General features: G+C 38.9%; 2 protein-coding genes across 2 annotated transcripts; both read right to left on the bottom strand.

Moving 5' to 3' along the window:
- Positions 1 to 217: 217 nt before the first annotated feature.
- On the bottom strand, positions 218 to 2,867 carry Mtpbeta (mitochondrial trifunctional protein beta subunit). Its single transcript, XM_065225759.1, has 5 exons — positions 2,716 to 2,867; positions 1,937 to 2,102; positions 977 to 1,874; positions 724 to 897; positions 218 to 656 (listed from the first exon to the last, which is right to left on the bottom strand). The coding sequence occupies exons 1-5, from the start codon at positions 2,771 to 2,773 to the stop codon at positions 543 to 545; spliced, it is 1,410 nt and encodes a 469-aa protein (XP_065081831.1). The 5' UTR covers positions 2,774 to 2,867; the 3' UTR covers positions 218 to 542.
- An 8,894-nt stretch (positions 2,868 to 11,761) lies between these two features.
- LOC135704310 (uncharacterized) lies at positions 11,762 to 14,025 on the bottom strand. The gene is made up of 4 exons (XM_065225751.1): positions 13,724 to 14,025; positions 13,241 to 13,665; positions 11,974 to 13,181; positions 11,762 to 11,901 (listed from the first exon to the last, which is right to left on the bottom strand). Exons 1-4 carry the CDS (start codon positions 13,874 to 13,876, stop codon positions 11,813 to 11,815), a joined length of 1,875 nt encoding a protein of 624 aa, XP_065081823.1. The 5' UTR covers positions 13,877 to 14,025; the 3' UTR covers positions 11,762 to 11,812.
- Between the last annotated feature and the right edge of the window lie 928 nt (positions 14,026 to 14,953).

Genomic DNA, 14,953 nt, shown 5'->3' with positions numbered 1-14,953 from the left:
ATGTACCAAGAATTAAACTTGCCCTCAGGAGAGGAATAAGAATTCCATTACTGCTTAGCAGTATTACGAGTAAAGTTCTGGTTGCGAAAGCATAAGTTAGCTAAATCCATTCCTTTCTGGTGGCAATCGTACCGCTGTGAACAAATTTCAAATTAACTTAAACTCAAGGCAGTTCGGATAACATATTTCCACACTTTCTCTATTTCTTTAAACATACAGATATATGGGTCTACCAACAAAAAACGTGTAAAAATAAACATGATTACTCGATTTTAACTAAATTACCTATGTAGATATTTTGTGGGGAAACATATGTAAAGAACCAAACAACATGGGATTGTCGAGCTGCGGCGGGTTGATCCAAGAGTCTTATAGCAAAGGTAAAGAGGATTAACAAATCACCCTCCTTCCATGAAACCGCAAAACCAAAATGCAAACAAAATATCTTTTCGCCTCTTTTCGCGATCATCTTCCTTAGATCAAGACAATCCTTTTCAACTTATCATCTTACCGAAACGAAACTTACATCCTCGCGCTCTCCTCTATTCGGCATTGGCTTCCGGGTGCCTTTCGAGCAACATTGCCACACCCTGCCCACCGGCGGCGCAGGCCGCCACCAGACCAAGCTGACCATTTTCGCGCACCAATCGGTTGGCCTGTGGAGAAATACAATTATTACATGTTTGATCCCCAATCACAAGGTAAGCAAGCAGGATGACTCACCGTGTGCATGCACAGCCGAACACCGGTCGCCGCGAACGGATGACCAATCGAGAGAGATCCACCCCAGTTGTTCCACTTGTTCAGATCAGGCGTACCGACCTTCTCGCTTAGTCCGAGGTAGTTCTTGCAGAAGTAGTCCGAGTCCAGTGCCTTCAGGTTGGCGATGATTTGGCCCTGCGGTTTTAGGTTTGAAGCGGTTAGAAGTGATCGGTATTAGAGAGTAAGAGAGAGAGAGAGAGAGGGAGACACTTACGGCAAACGCTTCGTGGATTTCCCACGAATCGATGTCCTTCATCGTGAGTCCGGCCTTCTTCAGCAACTTCGGGATGCCATATGCAGGTCCTAACAGCAGCTGGTCGATGGGATCCTGAGAGACGTAGAGGAAATCGCGCAGATAGGCCTTTGGACGGAGTCCAAGGGCCTTTGCCTTTTCCTCGGTCATAATGAGACAAGCCGAAGCTCCGTCCGTCAGGAAAGAAGCATTCGCTGCCGTTACGGTTCCGTATGGTTTAACAAAAGCTGGTCTCAGCTTTGCCAGAGCTTCCTTGCTCGAAACGCGGATACCGTTATCCTTTTCGACGGTTTTGGCCACACCGGTTACTTTGAATGGAACCAGATCGGTGAAGTAGCCTTTGTCCTGGGCTTCCTTGGCCAAAGTGTGGGATCGTAGTGCGTAGTCGTCCTGCTCTTGACGGGAAGCGTTAAAAGCAGCAGCAAGACGATCTGCCGAGTGACCCATGGTTTCGCCGGACGAGAACTCGGCCACAGCTGGCAGTTCTGGAACGAAGAAGTCTGGCCGGATGGTAGTCAACAGCTGCAGACGCTGGGCGGCAGTTTTAGCCTTGTTGGCCTTCAGCATCAGGGAACGCATTTTGCGGCTGTGACGGATTGGTACATCGGACATAAATTCTACGCCTCCGGCGACGATCGCGTCGTACGTTCCGGTGGCTATAAGACCCATTCCGGTGGTGATAGCCTGATTGGAACTGATGCAAGCCATGGTCACCGTGTGGGCAGGGGTTTTGTTACTGAAACCAGCAGCCAGAGCAGCTTCGCGGGCAATGTTGGAAGTTTTGACCTCCTGGATGACGGTACCGTAGACGATGTAGTCAACGATTTCCTTGTCGAGCTTGGTTTTGCGCAACAGGCTCCTGTTAGAGGATTATTTTTTTAATTTACAATAGGCTTCTTGAAAATTTAGACCATCACTTACAACAACGAATGCCGAGCCAGCTCATGTGGCATCAGCTTCGAGTAGTCGGTTCCGGACAACAGAAACGGTGTACGGACTCCGTCGACCAGTACGACATTTTTGCCAGTCTTATCGGGAAGCTTTCTTGGTTCGTACACGGCTCCTGTGGTGCTGATACTCCTCAGAGCTGAAATTGCAACAAAAATAGACCGTTGTTATCAACTCGTTATCAGATGGAAAACGTGACGATCCTTATCAGAGCGGACCCGATTCCGACTGCTGATATTGCAAAACTCTTTTGCACATTTTTGGTGGTCAATTCCAAATTCAACCAAACGAAATTTCTAAAACAGTAGAAACGGATTGATCAACCTACGATATGGAAGTGTCGAAGGTAGTTTAACATTTCCACCTAGCCGAGCAACACAAACGCAAACGACTCACATTGTCGGCTTATTCACACGAGCAAGGCGACTGATAATAAAGCTTGAACGAAACGTCTCAAAACAAGCGACTATGGAATGGACTTTGGACTCCCTTCGGCCCTGTTATGTCTCATCCTTGATGACTTTTGATTCTCGCATTACGAAAGCATTCCGTTTCGAGAATGACCTGAAAGCTAGTAAGTCCTTTTACAATTTTATCTAAATCGCTTTTAATACCAATGAAGAGCAGTCCATTAATTATGTGACCAATCCAAGCGGATCCAAAGTTCAGTTATACGACCGAGGTGACGTAGTGACTAAACGAAATCCGCGAGAGAAATCCATTTTGCGGATTCAATACCGTGTAGTGCTTACCAGTTTTGGACAGATTTCCCGACAGGGAGGAACCAATTTTCGTCAACTGGTATGCCATTCTTGATCCACTGCACTTGGAACTTAATATTTCGAAATAAAATTCAAATAAAATTACACTTTACACGGATTCAGAGCGAAAGTGCGATCTGATAACGACGAAGAATGGAGTACAAATGAAAATGGATCCGCCGCGGCGAGAACGAGAGAGTTGGGAATGCACTTTTGTGTCAAAATACTGCAACCCAAGATGACGTTTCTCCGCGGGTACCCCTGGGGATGAAAGTAAGTTATACTAAACAGATGAACCCTGCGCACTGTAAGAAATAAGTCCCAACAGTAATGGCGAATTTATTCAGTTCCAACCTCACAGCAAAAAAAAAATGTAATATCGATGAATGTAATTCAAGCTGCTGTATGAAATAATGATGTAACAGCAAAAAGCAGATACAATATTACATCAATGGATGTAATTTTGTTCCCAAAATCGATGTACATCGTACAACCACCGACAAACCGACATGATCATACAAAGTATCATCAAATTTCTGATCAAAGCACAAAACTGACATCTGCCGTCGTGTTCGCGAAAAATGTGTATCCTAGCCACGAACACACATACTAAATGTATGAGTTGGTTCGTGTCTAATCTATTCCGAGCAAATTATTTTTATCTAGATAACAAATTTCTACACACAAAAAATTATCGTTACTAAAATTAAAAATACCATATAATACCAATAAGTTTTCGTTGGTTCTTTTTGGTAGAAAGTCCAAAGCATTCATCATAAAAATGTGTAATCTGTCAAATCAAAAGTTTACGTCCTCGATAAATTTAAAAGTTGAAGCTTTTGATTCAAATTGTAGAACTGTCAAAAGGAAAATCAATGTTTTTAAAATAAAGTAGAAATTGTTTCAGTTCAAAAGGAGTCGTTTTTATCATGACAATATATGTTACTCATATATACATGATTTGTAAAAATAATGTTTATTCATATATTTTATAAACAAAAAACAAAATCATACATTGTTAAAATTACCAGAGCAAATTTGGTCCGAGTGCTAGTAAACAAAGGAAGGTATTCGGTCCAACCTCGGGTCCACGGCATTTTCGGAATTTTCCTCGTTCAAAATGACGATAAACAAAAGGAAGGCGATGATTACGAAGAGTGCTTTGGGAACCGATCCCTTTACAATGCAATCCCAATATCACTCCATGGAAACGGCATTCTTGACGACGTCTTCCTGCTGGAGCAACATTGTTCTCCATGAACTGACGATAAGGAATCTACAAAAAAAAATTCAACCTTTGAAATACAAGCCACAACCATTGCATACCACAAAAGTGCAACACTCACCATAGCAATATCCAGCAGAATGGTGAAGACATTCATAAATGTCATCAGCATCGATTGGAGGTAGTTTTCGTACACTGATTCCACCGTAAAATGCTTTTTTTTTACTTCGTCTGGTCCACTCAAATTCAATTTTGGCGGCAAATAAAGTTGGGTTCAGAGCTTCAGTGCTGCCAAAAACTTTGCTATGAACAGGTATTTTTGACAGTTGAACAACTTTTATAAAAACATAATGCACTTTCAAAATCACAAGTCCAAAGTGAAAGAAAAACTTTCAAATCGAAGATATAACTTTCATTTTGAAAATTTTCACAGTTAAAACAACGAAATTTGGGAAACTTTCATTTTGAAATTGCATTATTTTTATAGCAACAATTTTTGTTTTGTGTGTGTATGGTTTTGACAGATGGGATCGCTGCACATTTGAATCCGCCGTTATGGATTCTCGATCAAGAGTTAAGTTTTAGTTTCATGTCGGTTTGTCAGTGGTACAACGTTATATTACACAACCGATGGATTGACCTGGGGCCACATTGCGCATCTCGAAACGAAAGACTTTTTGTACGAACGCTTGTATGAAAAAGTTTTTCGTTTCGAGATGCGCAATGTGGCCCCTGGTTGCAGCAGTTTGGATGTAATATTCAACAACTTTTTTTCTGTGCTGGATCGGGTATCAAGATTGGGTCTGCTTGTTTTCTGACAAACGTCAGTTTGCTGGTTTGTTTTTAACACCTAGCCTAGGTTTGCACTGACAAAAAGTTCGGTTTTACCGTTTCATTATAGACGAATTTGCTATAAGTTATTTTCACTTAGAGAGGTTCTAGGTCTAGTATAAGAGAGGAGCGAATTCAAAACAAAATGCTTTGGCAACCTACGCGAATAAACGCGAACCATAACTATGAACTTACCAAAAATGGTTAGAAATTGTTTATAATCCCTGCTAAACTTTAACTGAAATCTCGATGAACATGTCAAATGATAACCACTGCTATGCAAACAAATTTCGCGCTAATTTTACCGCATTGTTTGAAAACGAAGATTTTTATCTAGCGTCCAAAACATCAAATACAACAGGGAAAGGTTTTGCAGCTGTCTTATTAACGAAAGAGAAAGTCGATGAAGAGAATCGATCAATGCAGATAAGACCCTTTGAAATATTTATCTAGAAATGATTGTGAAACTTTACATGAACGTTTGCGTGATAAAGTTTTAACCTTATGTATTATGGTTCTTTGGAAGTGAACCTTACAAATAATGGGTTGTTAAGAACCATTACCATTCCAAATTCTTGTTTTCTCCATACACTCAAAGATAAATTAAATCAAAAAAGCTTAAAAAGTATGCAGATTCTCGCTTTACCTTATTGAGTCCGAGCCATGATTACTTCGGCAGTAGTCATGCATGATTAAAATCGAAATAATCTTTCCAGTATTAAATTTTATTCTTTTTCAATACTGATATTTAGTCAAAAAAGATTAACATTCAATCAAAAATTATTAAAATAGAATCAAAAATGATTAAAATTTATTCAAAAAAAGATAATCTACAATCTAATCAATCATGATAAAACTGGGATTAATATCAGATGCTTATTTTTTAGAAAGCGAGGATTAATTTTTAATCATTCGATATGATTAAACTGAGTTTAATGTCAAATTGATTAAATTTCAAGCAAAATGGAAATAGTTCAATTTATCAGTGTACATTTTCGGAAAGAAAACTATATTAGAACCTTTTTACTTATGTTTTGAGAACTTTAATGGTAACGGTTATGGTAGTCAGTAAGGTCCATGTATGTTTTTTTTATTGTCGGTCAACTTTACGTGGAATATATCGCGAATTGGTAATCATTAATTTAGAGGTAACCTCAACTCCGCATCAGTCAGGTTGAACCCCTGGTGCAGTCAGTTTTTGACTAAATGAGTTCAAATTTTAGGAGGATGATCAGGACCCGATTTGAACACATTGGAGAAACAATTTAACTCTTATGCGCATACTTTCTTAGAACTTGAAAATTGTTCAGAACAGTTCGTTGAGAACAGGCGTAAGGTATAGGACGTAACATGTTTGTATGGATTTTGGATTGTCTGACTACTTTTAGGAAAATAATGGGGTGAATGGAAAATGTTTTATGAGTTAAAATTAATTTTTATTGCAGCAGCGAATTCCAGGCACAAATTTCATTAAAGAGAATGAAATTTCTACATATTTGGTATTGCGCATTTCACACCAAACGGGGGCCACATTGCGTATCTCGAAACGAAAAACTTTTTCATACAAGCGTTTGTACAAAAAGTCTTTCGTTTCGAGATGCGCAATGTGGCCCCTGGACAATCGTCTAATCGTCTTCAAGTTTGTGGTGCACTTATTCGTTATGTTAAAAGCAAAAAATGTTCCAAAGACACCAAAATGCAATTTTTGGGCAGTATAGTTAAGGTCCGTTTAGACTATCTGATTTCTTGGTCTGATTTTGACCGCCGCCATAATGAAAAATCTGCTCGATTTTACTTTCGACACACATTGTCGAACCTCCCTGTTTTCTGGTGTTCACCCTGCTTGCACATGTCCAAAAAACTGTCAATTTTGATTTCAAAACAAAACTGTACCAGGAATCTAAAGTAAATACTTCCATAATGAATTACCGGAAAATTGCTCTAGCTTCGGGAGGTGTATTTGCTTTTATTATTTTAAATAAAATTAGAAGGATAAGGTGAACTTTGTGGAGTAGGAAATAATTGCTCAGAAAGAAAACCGCAGGGATCTTTCTCATCTTGTCCTTCAAGAACTGCGATCTGAAGACGAAGCTATTGGGAAAAGTTCTCTATAGATCTACATGATTCCTTGAGTTCTGAAAATTACTGTTAAGAGCTCAATTCTGCATATTTATCTGAAAACCCTCGGACGTCCCTGATGTATTGTTTCTGTTTTCTGGTAAAATATCTTTGAAGATCAAAAATCTTTCCTGAAGATCTGTAAATTTCTCCATAGTTCTGTAGATTTCTTTGAAGTGTGCTCTTCAAAAGTGCTGTAAATTTCTCTAAAAATCAAAAGATCCTTAAAGATCAAGAATTATCTCTTACATTCAACAAATTTCTAAAAATCAACGAACTTCTTTGAAGTTCGGTAATTTTCTCTGCAGATTTCCATGATTCAATATCTAAAAAAAATATCTCTGGACATCTACACAATTCCCTAAAACTATTGCAAAAATTATCTAGAAATTTTTGAGCTTCCGGGAAGTTTGAGGAAGTTCTCTGAAGATCTTCTAATTTTTCTGAAATTGTGCAAATATATCTAAATATCAACGAACTTTCCTGAAGTTCTGTAAATTTCTCTTAAAATACAAGAACCTTAATAAAATTCTGATTTTTTAAACATCTGCTGATTTTTCAGTAGATTTACGATCTACCCTCTAAACTTTTCTGAAGTTCCTTAAATTTCTGTTAAATTCTGTAAAGTTTTCTTAAGTACTGTATTTCTGCTCTGAAGATCTACGAACTGTCCTGAAGTTCAGTAAATTTTTCAGTAGATCTCTGAACTTCTCTAAATTTCTGTAAATTTCTTTGTGGATTCTTGGACTTCGATAAAGTTCTGCAGATTTACATGAAATTCTTTGAAATACCCCAAAACTCTACAAATTATTAGAAAATATTTGAACTTCGCTAAAGTTTTCAAAATTTCTCTGGAGATTTACGAAGTTGTGTAAATACTTCTAAAGATCGGCGAACATTCCCAAAGTTCTGTGAGTTTTGCTGAAGTTTTGATTTTTTTTTCTAGAAAAGGACGAACTTCCTGAAGTTCTACAGACTTCTCTTAAAGTAGGGTAGAGCGCTACTTCGTCGTAATCACCCATTTCCGTTCTATCGATCAGAAAAGATCAATAATATCAATGATTTCACCGTGCACAAATCAATAATAGGTTTGTTAAGATGCGTTAATTCATTAGCTACAACATAAACCCTGTTAGAGCGCATTGTATGAATATTTACGCTCATTGTTCTCAAAACAAAAGAAGTGCTCATAGCGAATCCCCTTTTTCTACGTTTATCCGTCGGACGAAGAAAATCTAATGGCGTTTCAATGCGTGAGGACGGAATTGAAAATCGTAGAACGAATTTAGAATCAAGAAGCAGTATTAGATTTTAAACAATATCTCAAAAATTTGTGACTCTTTAGCAAATCCAACGGTACGTATGGAAAGGTGAATAAATTTAGAAATCATCTTCGACAGAAATATTCCATTTTTTTTGTTTAAACTCGTTCAGAAAAGAGAGGTAAAGCGCGGCTTGTGCTTAGTAGGACGGAAATTAGATCAAAAACCCTACTTTTTGTCTCTACGAATTTTTCTGAAGATCTCCAATTTTTCTGAAACTGTGAAGCTTTCTGAACCACTGAATGTCTCTGAAGATCTGCAAAATTGCTTGCAGCTCTGAGTATTTCTCTTAATATATACTCTTCCGAAGTTTTGAAAATATCTTTAAAGTTCTGTAAAGTTGTTTGAAGCTCCGTAGTTCTATTCTAAAGATCTACGAATTACGGGCTACCCTGAAGATCGGTAAATTTCCCTGGAGATCTTTTAAATTACCTAAAGTTTTCAAAATTTATATTAAAATATTTTAGCTTCCTTGATCTACAAATTTCCCTGAAATAGTATCAGTATATTTTTTTTTAAATCCCCGAACTTCCCTGAAGTTCAGCAAATTTCATTGGAGATCCATTAAAATTTCTGAGATTCTAAAAATGTATCAGAAAATCTGCACACTTTCTTGGAGGTCTTCAAATTTATTTGAAGATCTATGACAATTCTTGTGATTCTTTCAGAAGTTCTGTAGCTTTGTTCTGAAGATCTATGAACTTTTCTGATGTTCAATAATTTTCAGTAGATCTCTAAACTTCTGTGAAAGTTTTTACATTACATTGATTCTTGGACTTGTCTGAAGTTCTGCGAATTTCCCTGAAGATTTGCAAAATTTCCCTCACAATTTTACAAATTGGTCTGAAAATATTTTAGCTTGCTTGAAGTTTTTGAAAATTTCTTTGAACATTTTTGTGAAGATCTACTGTTGTGAATTTCTGCAAATTTCTATAAAATTTTCTGAAGTTTTGTAGTTCTGTTCTACGCTGAAACTCAACAAATTTCTCAGTAGATCTCCTAATCTCTCTGATGCTCTAAAAAAATCTTAGTTAGATCTCAAACCTGCTGTCTTACATACTTATTCTTATATAATACATGCTTAGTATTATATAAACACTGTTTTGTTGACCATGCCATGATCAAAGCCATTACAGCATCTTTCGGCCTCAGTCGGCATCAGTCGAATCAAACACAGGACAATATTGAATAGTTAAATCGGTTCATCAAAACACAAATCAAGCATTCTTCAGCAGTTCGAATCCGCGAATTTTTTTTTTTTTTTTTTTCCTTTATTTAACGTCGGTCTCTGTTCCGCAATCTAGTGCCAATCACCGACGGACATCGATTGCCATCCATTGACGGCAACCGAATGTGCAGGAAGGCAGCTTCCACACCTGCGTAGGATATCGCACCCATTCACAACACACATGGGTCGGGACCAACGGCTTTACTTCCCTTCCGAAGGAAGACGTGACCAGAGATTTTTATGCCTCAGAAAAATCCCACCGACCTCGGCTGGGATTGAACCCAGACCCATTGGGGTGTTAGAAAGCAGTCACGCTTACCACTACACCACCGGCGCCGGCTAAATCCGCGAAATTTTAGAAATAAAAAAAACCAATATTGTCACCTCCTTTCCGGTTATTTTGCTAAATGAGTCGAATGAAAATTAAACACAAATCTATTTCGTTCGACAAATCAAACGTCAAATTTGATCATCATGTCGAAAAAGTGTGAACGCATCCGAACATTGCATCCGACAAAATTATCGAGCAGTCCGTTAGAATCAGACCAACAAATCAGATAGTCTAAACGTACCTTTAGTTTCAGATGCAATCAGCAATGTAGGGGAAATGGCTCTAATGTTGGCCTGTGGATCTAAGATTGGACCCATCGTTAAAAATCTACTATTTATCAATTTTATCTAGATGAATGCGTCATTGGGACGGTACTAATGGATATTTTTGGTCGCTATTGAAAATTTAGTCGATTGCTGAATTTATGTATGGGCCCAACTTAGGGGCATTTAGGCCGACATTACAGCCATTTCCCCTATGTAGAAATTTCTTTCTCTTCGAAGAAATTTATGCCCGGAATTTAGCCGCATGTGCCTTGGATCATCGATCGCAGAGGTTTGCTGTTATATACGGGGCTCGGTGACCTAATGGTGACCGTTTTTGCTTACTGATCAGAAGTTCGTGAGTTCCTGAGTTGAAAGGATCACGTTATTTGCTAACGGTCTAATAAGGTATTGTTAATTTGGTTGTTTATCCTGCAGTCTATGCACTAAGAGAGCGAGACCCTGCTCGCATCGTTTATTTACGCTTTTACGCATACGCTTATGAGTTACGTACAATGTAACTATTCGATCGCTACAATAATAGCTTCTCTGTTAAGAGGGGCATACACTACAAAGATATGCAGAGATATATACTCAGAGTCCAGTCTTCCGTACACCTTACAATGGATGTCTAACACAAGGTTGCAAAGACTCATTTCAGCTAAAACAATGTTTTTCTAAATTATGAAATAATTAGATGCCATGATCAAATTTTGAATTGGTAGGATACAAGAAGAGGTTGCAAAGAATGTGTTTGACATATTAAACCTGTTTATTTCACTTCATGAGAGTCACAATCAGCGATTTTTCACAAACTCACTCACTCACTTAGCGATCAGCAAATCGCTGATTGTGACTCATAGAAAGCAAAATTTACAGGTTTTATGTTTCCAACGCATACTTTGTAACCTCTTCTTGTAAGTTACAAGTAAAACATGCCATCATACCATCTTTTGGTTTTATTATTCCGAAAAACATTATTTTAGCTGAAATGAGTCTTTGCAACCTTGACTAGCAATCTTTCCCCTCCCCGATGACCGTAAGTAAGTGGTCAACGACCTTGACCTTGAAAATACTGATTCATCAGAGTTTGCACCCTGAGAATAGATTGCATATCCCAAGCCCTATTTATGTGCTTCTTAGGACCAATTTGTTTAGGTTTGGTCAGTCGCGAAGGAACTGCGAAATCGTCACCAATGCTCAGACTTTTTGCAGTAAATATTCCTAGCAGTCAAGCGAAATCACTGAGAGACCGAGCTGAAAACGCACCTGAGATAATATAGCTCTACACTGTTAGAAAAAAGTACCCAAAATTAAGTTCTTTTCACTCATCTCGGCACTATAGTGCAGGAACCCAAAAGTAGGTACAGCGGGTCAAAGTAATTTTCATTTACTTGTGTGCAGTTCGTATGGAATTTTCCACTGGCTTTTTAACCAAAAGTAAGTTAGTTGTACCCAACAGTAGGTAAATATGATTATACTCAACGTTGGGTTCCCACACTTTACTACCCCTGTTGGGTGGTTTTGCTCCTCCGTTTTTGACAACATTAGAAGGAGAAAAGGAGACAAACTAGTCAATAGTAGTTAAAAGTGAACTTTCCGTTGGGTACTTTTTTCTTACCGTGTAACGTTAAAATAGCAATAGAAAAATCAACCTAAACTTAAATTGAAAACAAAAACAAAAGTTATATTTATTGTCAACCAACAAGGAGAGTAATTAGCTGGAAAAAAAAAGTCAAAAGGAACGATAACAAAAGTAAAGAATAAGAATCAACACCATGTTGACTTCCTGCGTTTCTTGAGACTATTCTTGTTGCGTTTCGAACGCAATTCGGCTGCGATCCGCTTTTCGATTTTGTCTGTAACGATATAACACAAACATTCTTGAAATAACTTCTCAACCTCTCCGGGTCTTACTCCAAGAGCCTTACCTTGCAACTGTGGACAGTTAAGCTTGACTAGGTTTTGCGCTTTCAGCTCCATCAAGGCGTCGGGGACTGTCAGGTAGCTTTCGACGTTAACGGTTAGCTCCAGCACGGGCCCGTGATTGTGGTTCTTGACAGTTGTTAAATACTCAAACTGCATCCCGGACCGTAATTGGCCATCGCATCCAATGTTTCTACACTTCCAGGCGATGGCATCCGTCGAAAGGAACGAGAGTACGCTGTAAATGAATTGCTTGTAGAGCAAGCAAATCCCCTCGTTGGTCGAACACCGGTAGAAACTGATTTCCGAGACGATGATTGGTTTGGTCAGAGCTTCTGCAGAGGGTACCTTGGTCAGATTGCCCATTGGCCAATTCATAGGTCCGTGGTTGTGGGCTAAACCTGGGGCATATTTAAGGCTTGGGAAAACGATCATGGTGCCAGGACATTTTGTGACCATACACTTCCAAAGTACTTCCGAATTGGTCGGACTGCTGTAGCAGACTTCTCTCTGGTACAAGAAGAGGAAAAGGTACATGTAATAGTTTTTGATATCTTTGTAGAACGCCATCAATGATTGGTTCTTGGGCAATGTCATAGAAATCGAACACGCAGTTGTATCGTTAGGTTCGGCTTGTTTTGTTGCGTTTACACGAACAGGAGTGCTTTCTGGAAACGTTGATTTGGGTGCGATAGGAACATTGCTGGGTCTTGACGTACTTGCCTCTGCATTCGGACTTTGAATGTGAGCCGTTGTGGATTCAGAAGGCTGCGTGTGGTTCATCGGTAAGGCAGCCACCCTTACGGGAAAGTCTATCTGAATAGAGGACCTATCGGTCACGGATTTGGGAACATGGTTATGGTCTTTGCACACCTTGTAACTACGAAGATCTGCCGTTGTTAAGATCATTCCGAGACAGTTTTTGTCGTTGCATCGCCAGTAGATTTGGGATGGAATAACGTCGCTGTTCACCGCTTCCTTGTAGTACCTGTGAAAATTGACGACGATCGATGGCTTATCACCTTCCGTGCTGTACTGAATTACGCTTGATTCCGAATTTGACGGGACAGTTTGCTGTGGATCCAACACTAAATTTTGCTGGGCACAGATCGACCGTGCAGTTTTGTCTTGCATCTCATCAGTTATGCCATCCATCTGATTCCGTAGTTTGTTCAGAAATGCACAAACACGTTGATCCATTTGGGTAAACTTTCTAAAATTGTAACGTTTTCTCAACATTTACTACAGCAAGGCATCTGCAATTTTACCTACCTCTGGTCGCTGGTTAGTTTAGCATGGTTGTGTGCTCCATAGATCCAGAACTTGCTGAAATTATTTTCAACCAACAGTTGACAGGGGCAGTTGGGCAACTCACAGCGCCAAACTAGTAAGCTTTCCTTCCGATAAACGCATCCATCGAATAACATATAATATTCCTCCAACGCTGCCGTGTAATATTCACTGTACAGCATCAAATCGAATATGCCACCAAATTTGACTTGCTCTTGTCCCTGCGGTTGCGTATTCTTGCTCGCAACCGCAATTTCGCTAGATGGATCATTCCACTTCTGCAATGCTCGAATCTTCCGGATCTGGTTATCGCTATCCTTGCAGCGACGTCGAAACGAGTCGAAGTCTTCCAGCTGTTGCATACAGCGAGAGCAGATTCTGGCATTCAGTTCCTCCGTTGGGATAAGCTGAAAATTAAGAGAAATTAGTTTGTGTTCTACTCGCTACCTGCGTCCACAAACGTACAATTATTTCCGCCAGCAGGCTAATCTTCGACATCAGGATCACGTTCGATTCGTTCGGTCCCTTGGGGAAGAGCGCGTGAAGCTCGTAGATGCTAGATAGACACAAACGGCAGTAGTCCTGCTCCACGAAACGCGCCGATAGTTCAAGGGACATCGTTTTATTTTTCTATTAATTGTCGAATAGAAGCAATGGAATTGGCCGTCATTCAGAAGGAATAAAAATCCTAATTTATTACGGTATTATTTTCGCAATTTTCGAACGAACTATTCTATAATCACGAATTACAAGCGACCCAAGCGACGCGAACCGAACATGCTTTTGTTTTGTTAAAGGTTTAGAAATGAGCGATCTCGCAATGAAAGATCGATTAATCGATTTGGTGCACTCTATTTCAATTCTAATCAGCAGCGTTGCCAGATATACTGATTTATCGGTATTTATACCGATTTCCGGACTACCCTAATAAAAATTGTATGGTTAATGACGTGTTCTGGGTATCATCCAAACCATTTGTGGAATATTTCAATGATTTGGGTTATCGTTCGTTTATGGTTATTTTTTATTAGGGTATACCGATTGGGAGATTGCCGTAAAAGCTCAACGCAGATGTCGCCACTGCATGATGATGATAATGTTGACAGACTGCATATAAAATTCATGAAAATTAGCATTAAATCATAATTTTCATCAAGCCTGCGTAAAATCCTTCCAATATAACATTCGAATTGAAGAAGAAAATGTTTTTACGATCAAACTGATGCGCATCTTTCACTTTTCCAGATGAACTTTCATAAGATATATTCATTTCATTTCACGGCTCCATCAATGCTGCATCGTAAATATGATGTAAACAGAAGTAAACTGCTCAATTACTCAAAATAAAGATGATTTGTCATCTTGTTATCATTTTGGAAACCATCTAGCACCATTTTATAGTATGGTGCGTGTTGAGTAAATCAAGTTCCGTTGCGTATTCCGTCGAAAATTGTGAGTATCAATATGTTTCCCTAAAAAGGCCAAAATGAACATTTATTGAATATTGGCGTCCTATACAACCATTTCTCCATTATCACCAGCATGATACAATCTTTCCTAAGTAAATTCACTTAATTTCCACTTTCATCCTAGTGGAAATCGCACATATTCACCATTTTCCGAAAAATGCAGCTGCGCAGGAGGTATAGCCTCTACCTGTGGGTGCAAACTTGTTATGCATAATTTTCCATGAAA

This window comes from Ochlerotatus camptorhynchus, unplaced genomic scaffold (genome assembly GCF_037179485.1).
Source record: "Ochlerotatus camptorhynchus isolate MF236.1 unplaced genomic scaffold, CSIRO-AGI_Acam_v1.1 ptg000022l, whole genome shotgun sequence".
Lineage (NCBI taxonomy): Eukaryota > Metazoa > Arthropoda > Insecta > Diptera > Culicidae > Ochlerotatus > Ochlerotatus camptorhynchus.
Note: the sequence above shows the minus strand (reverse complement) of the source record. Positions and strands in the feature narration are given on the sequence as shown.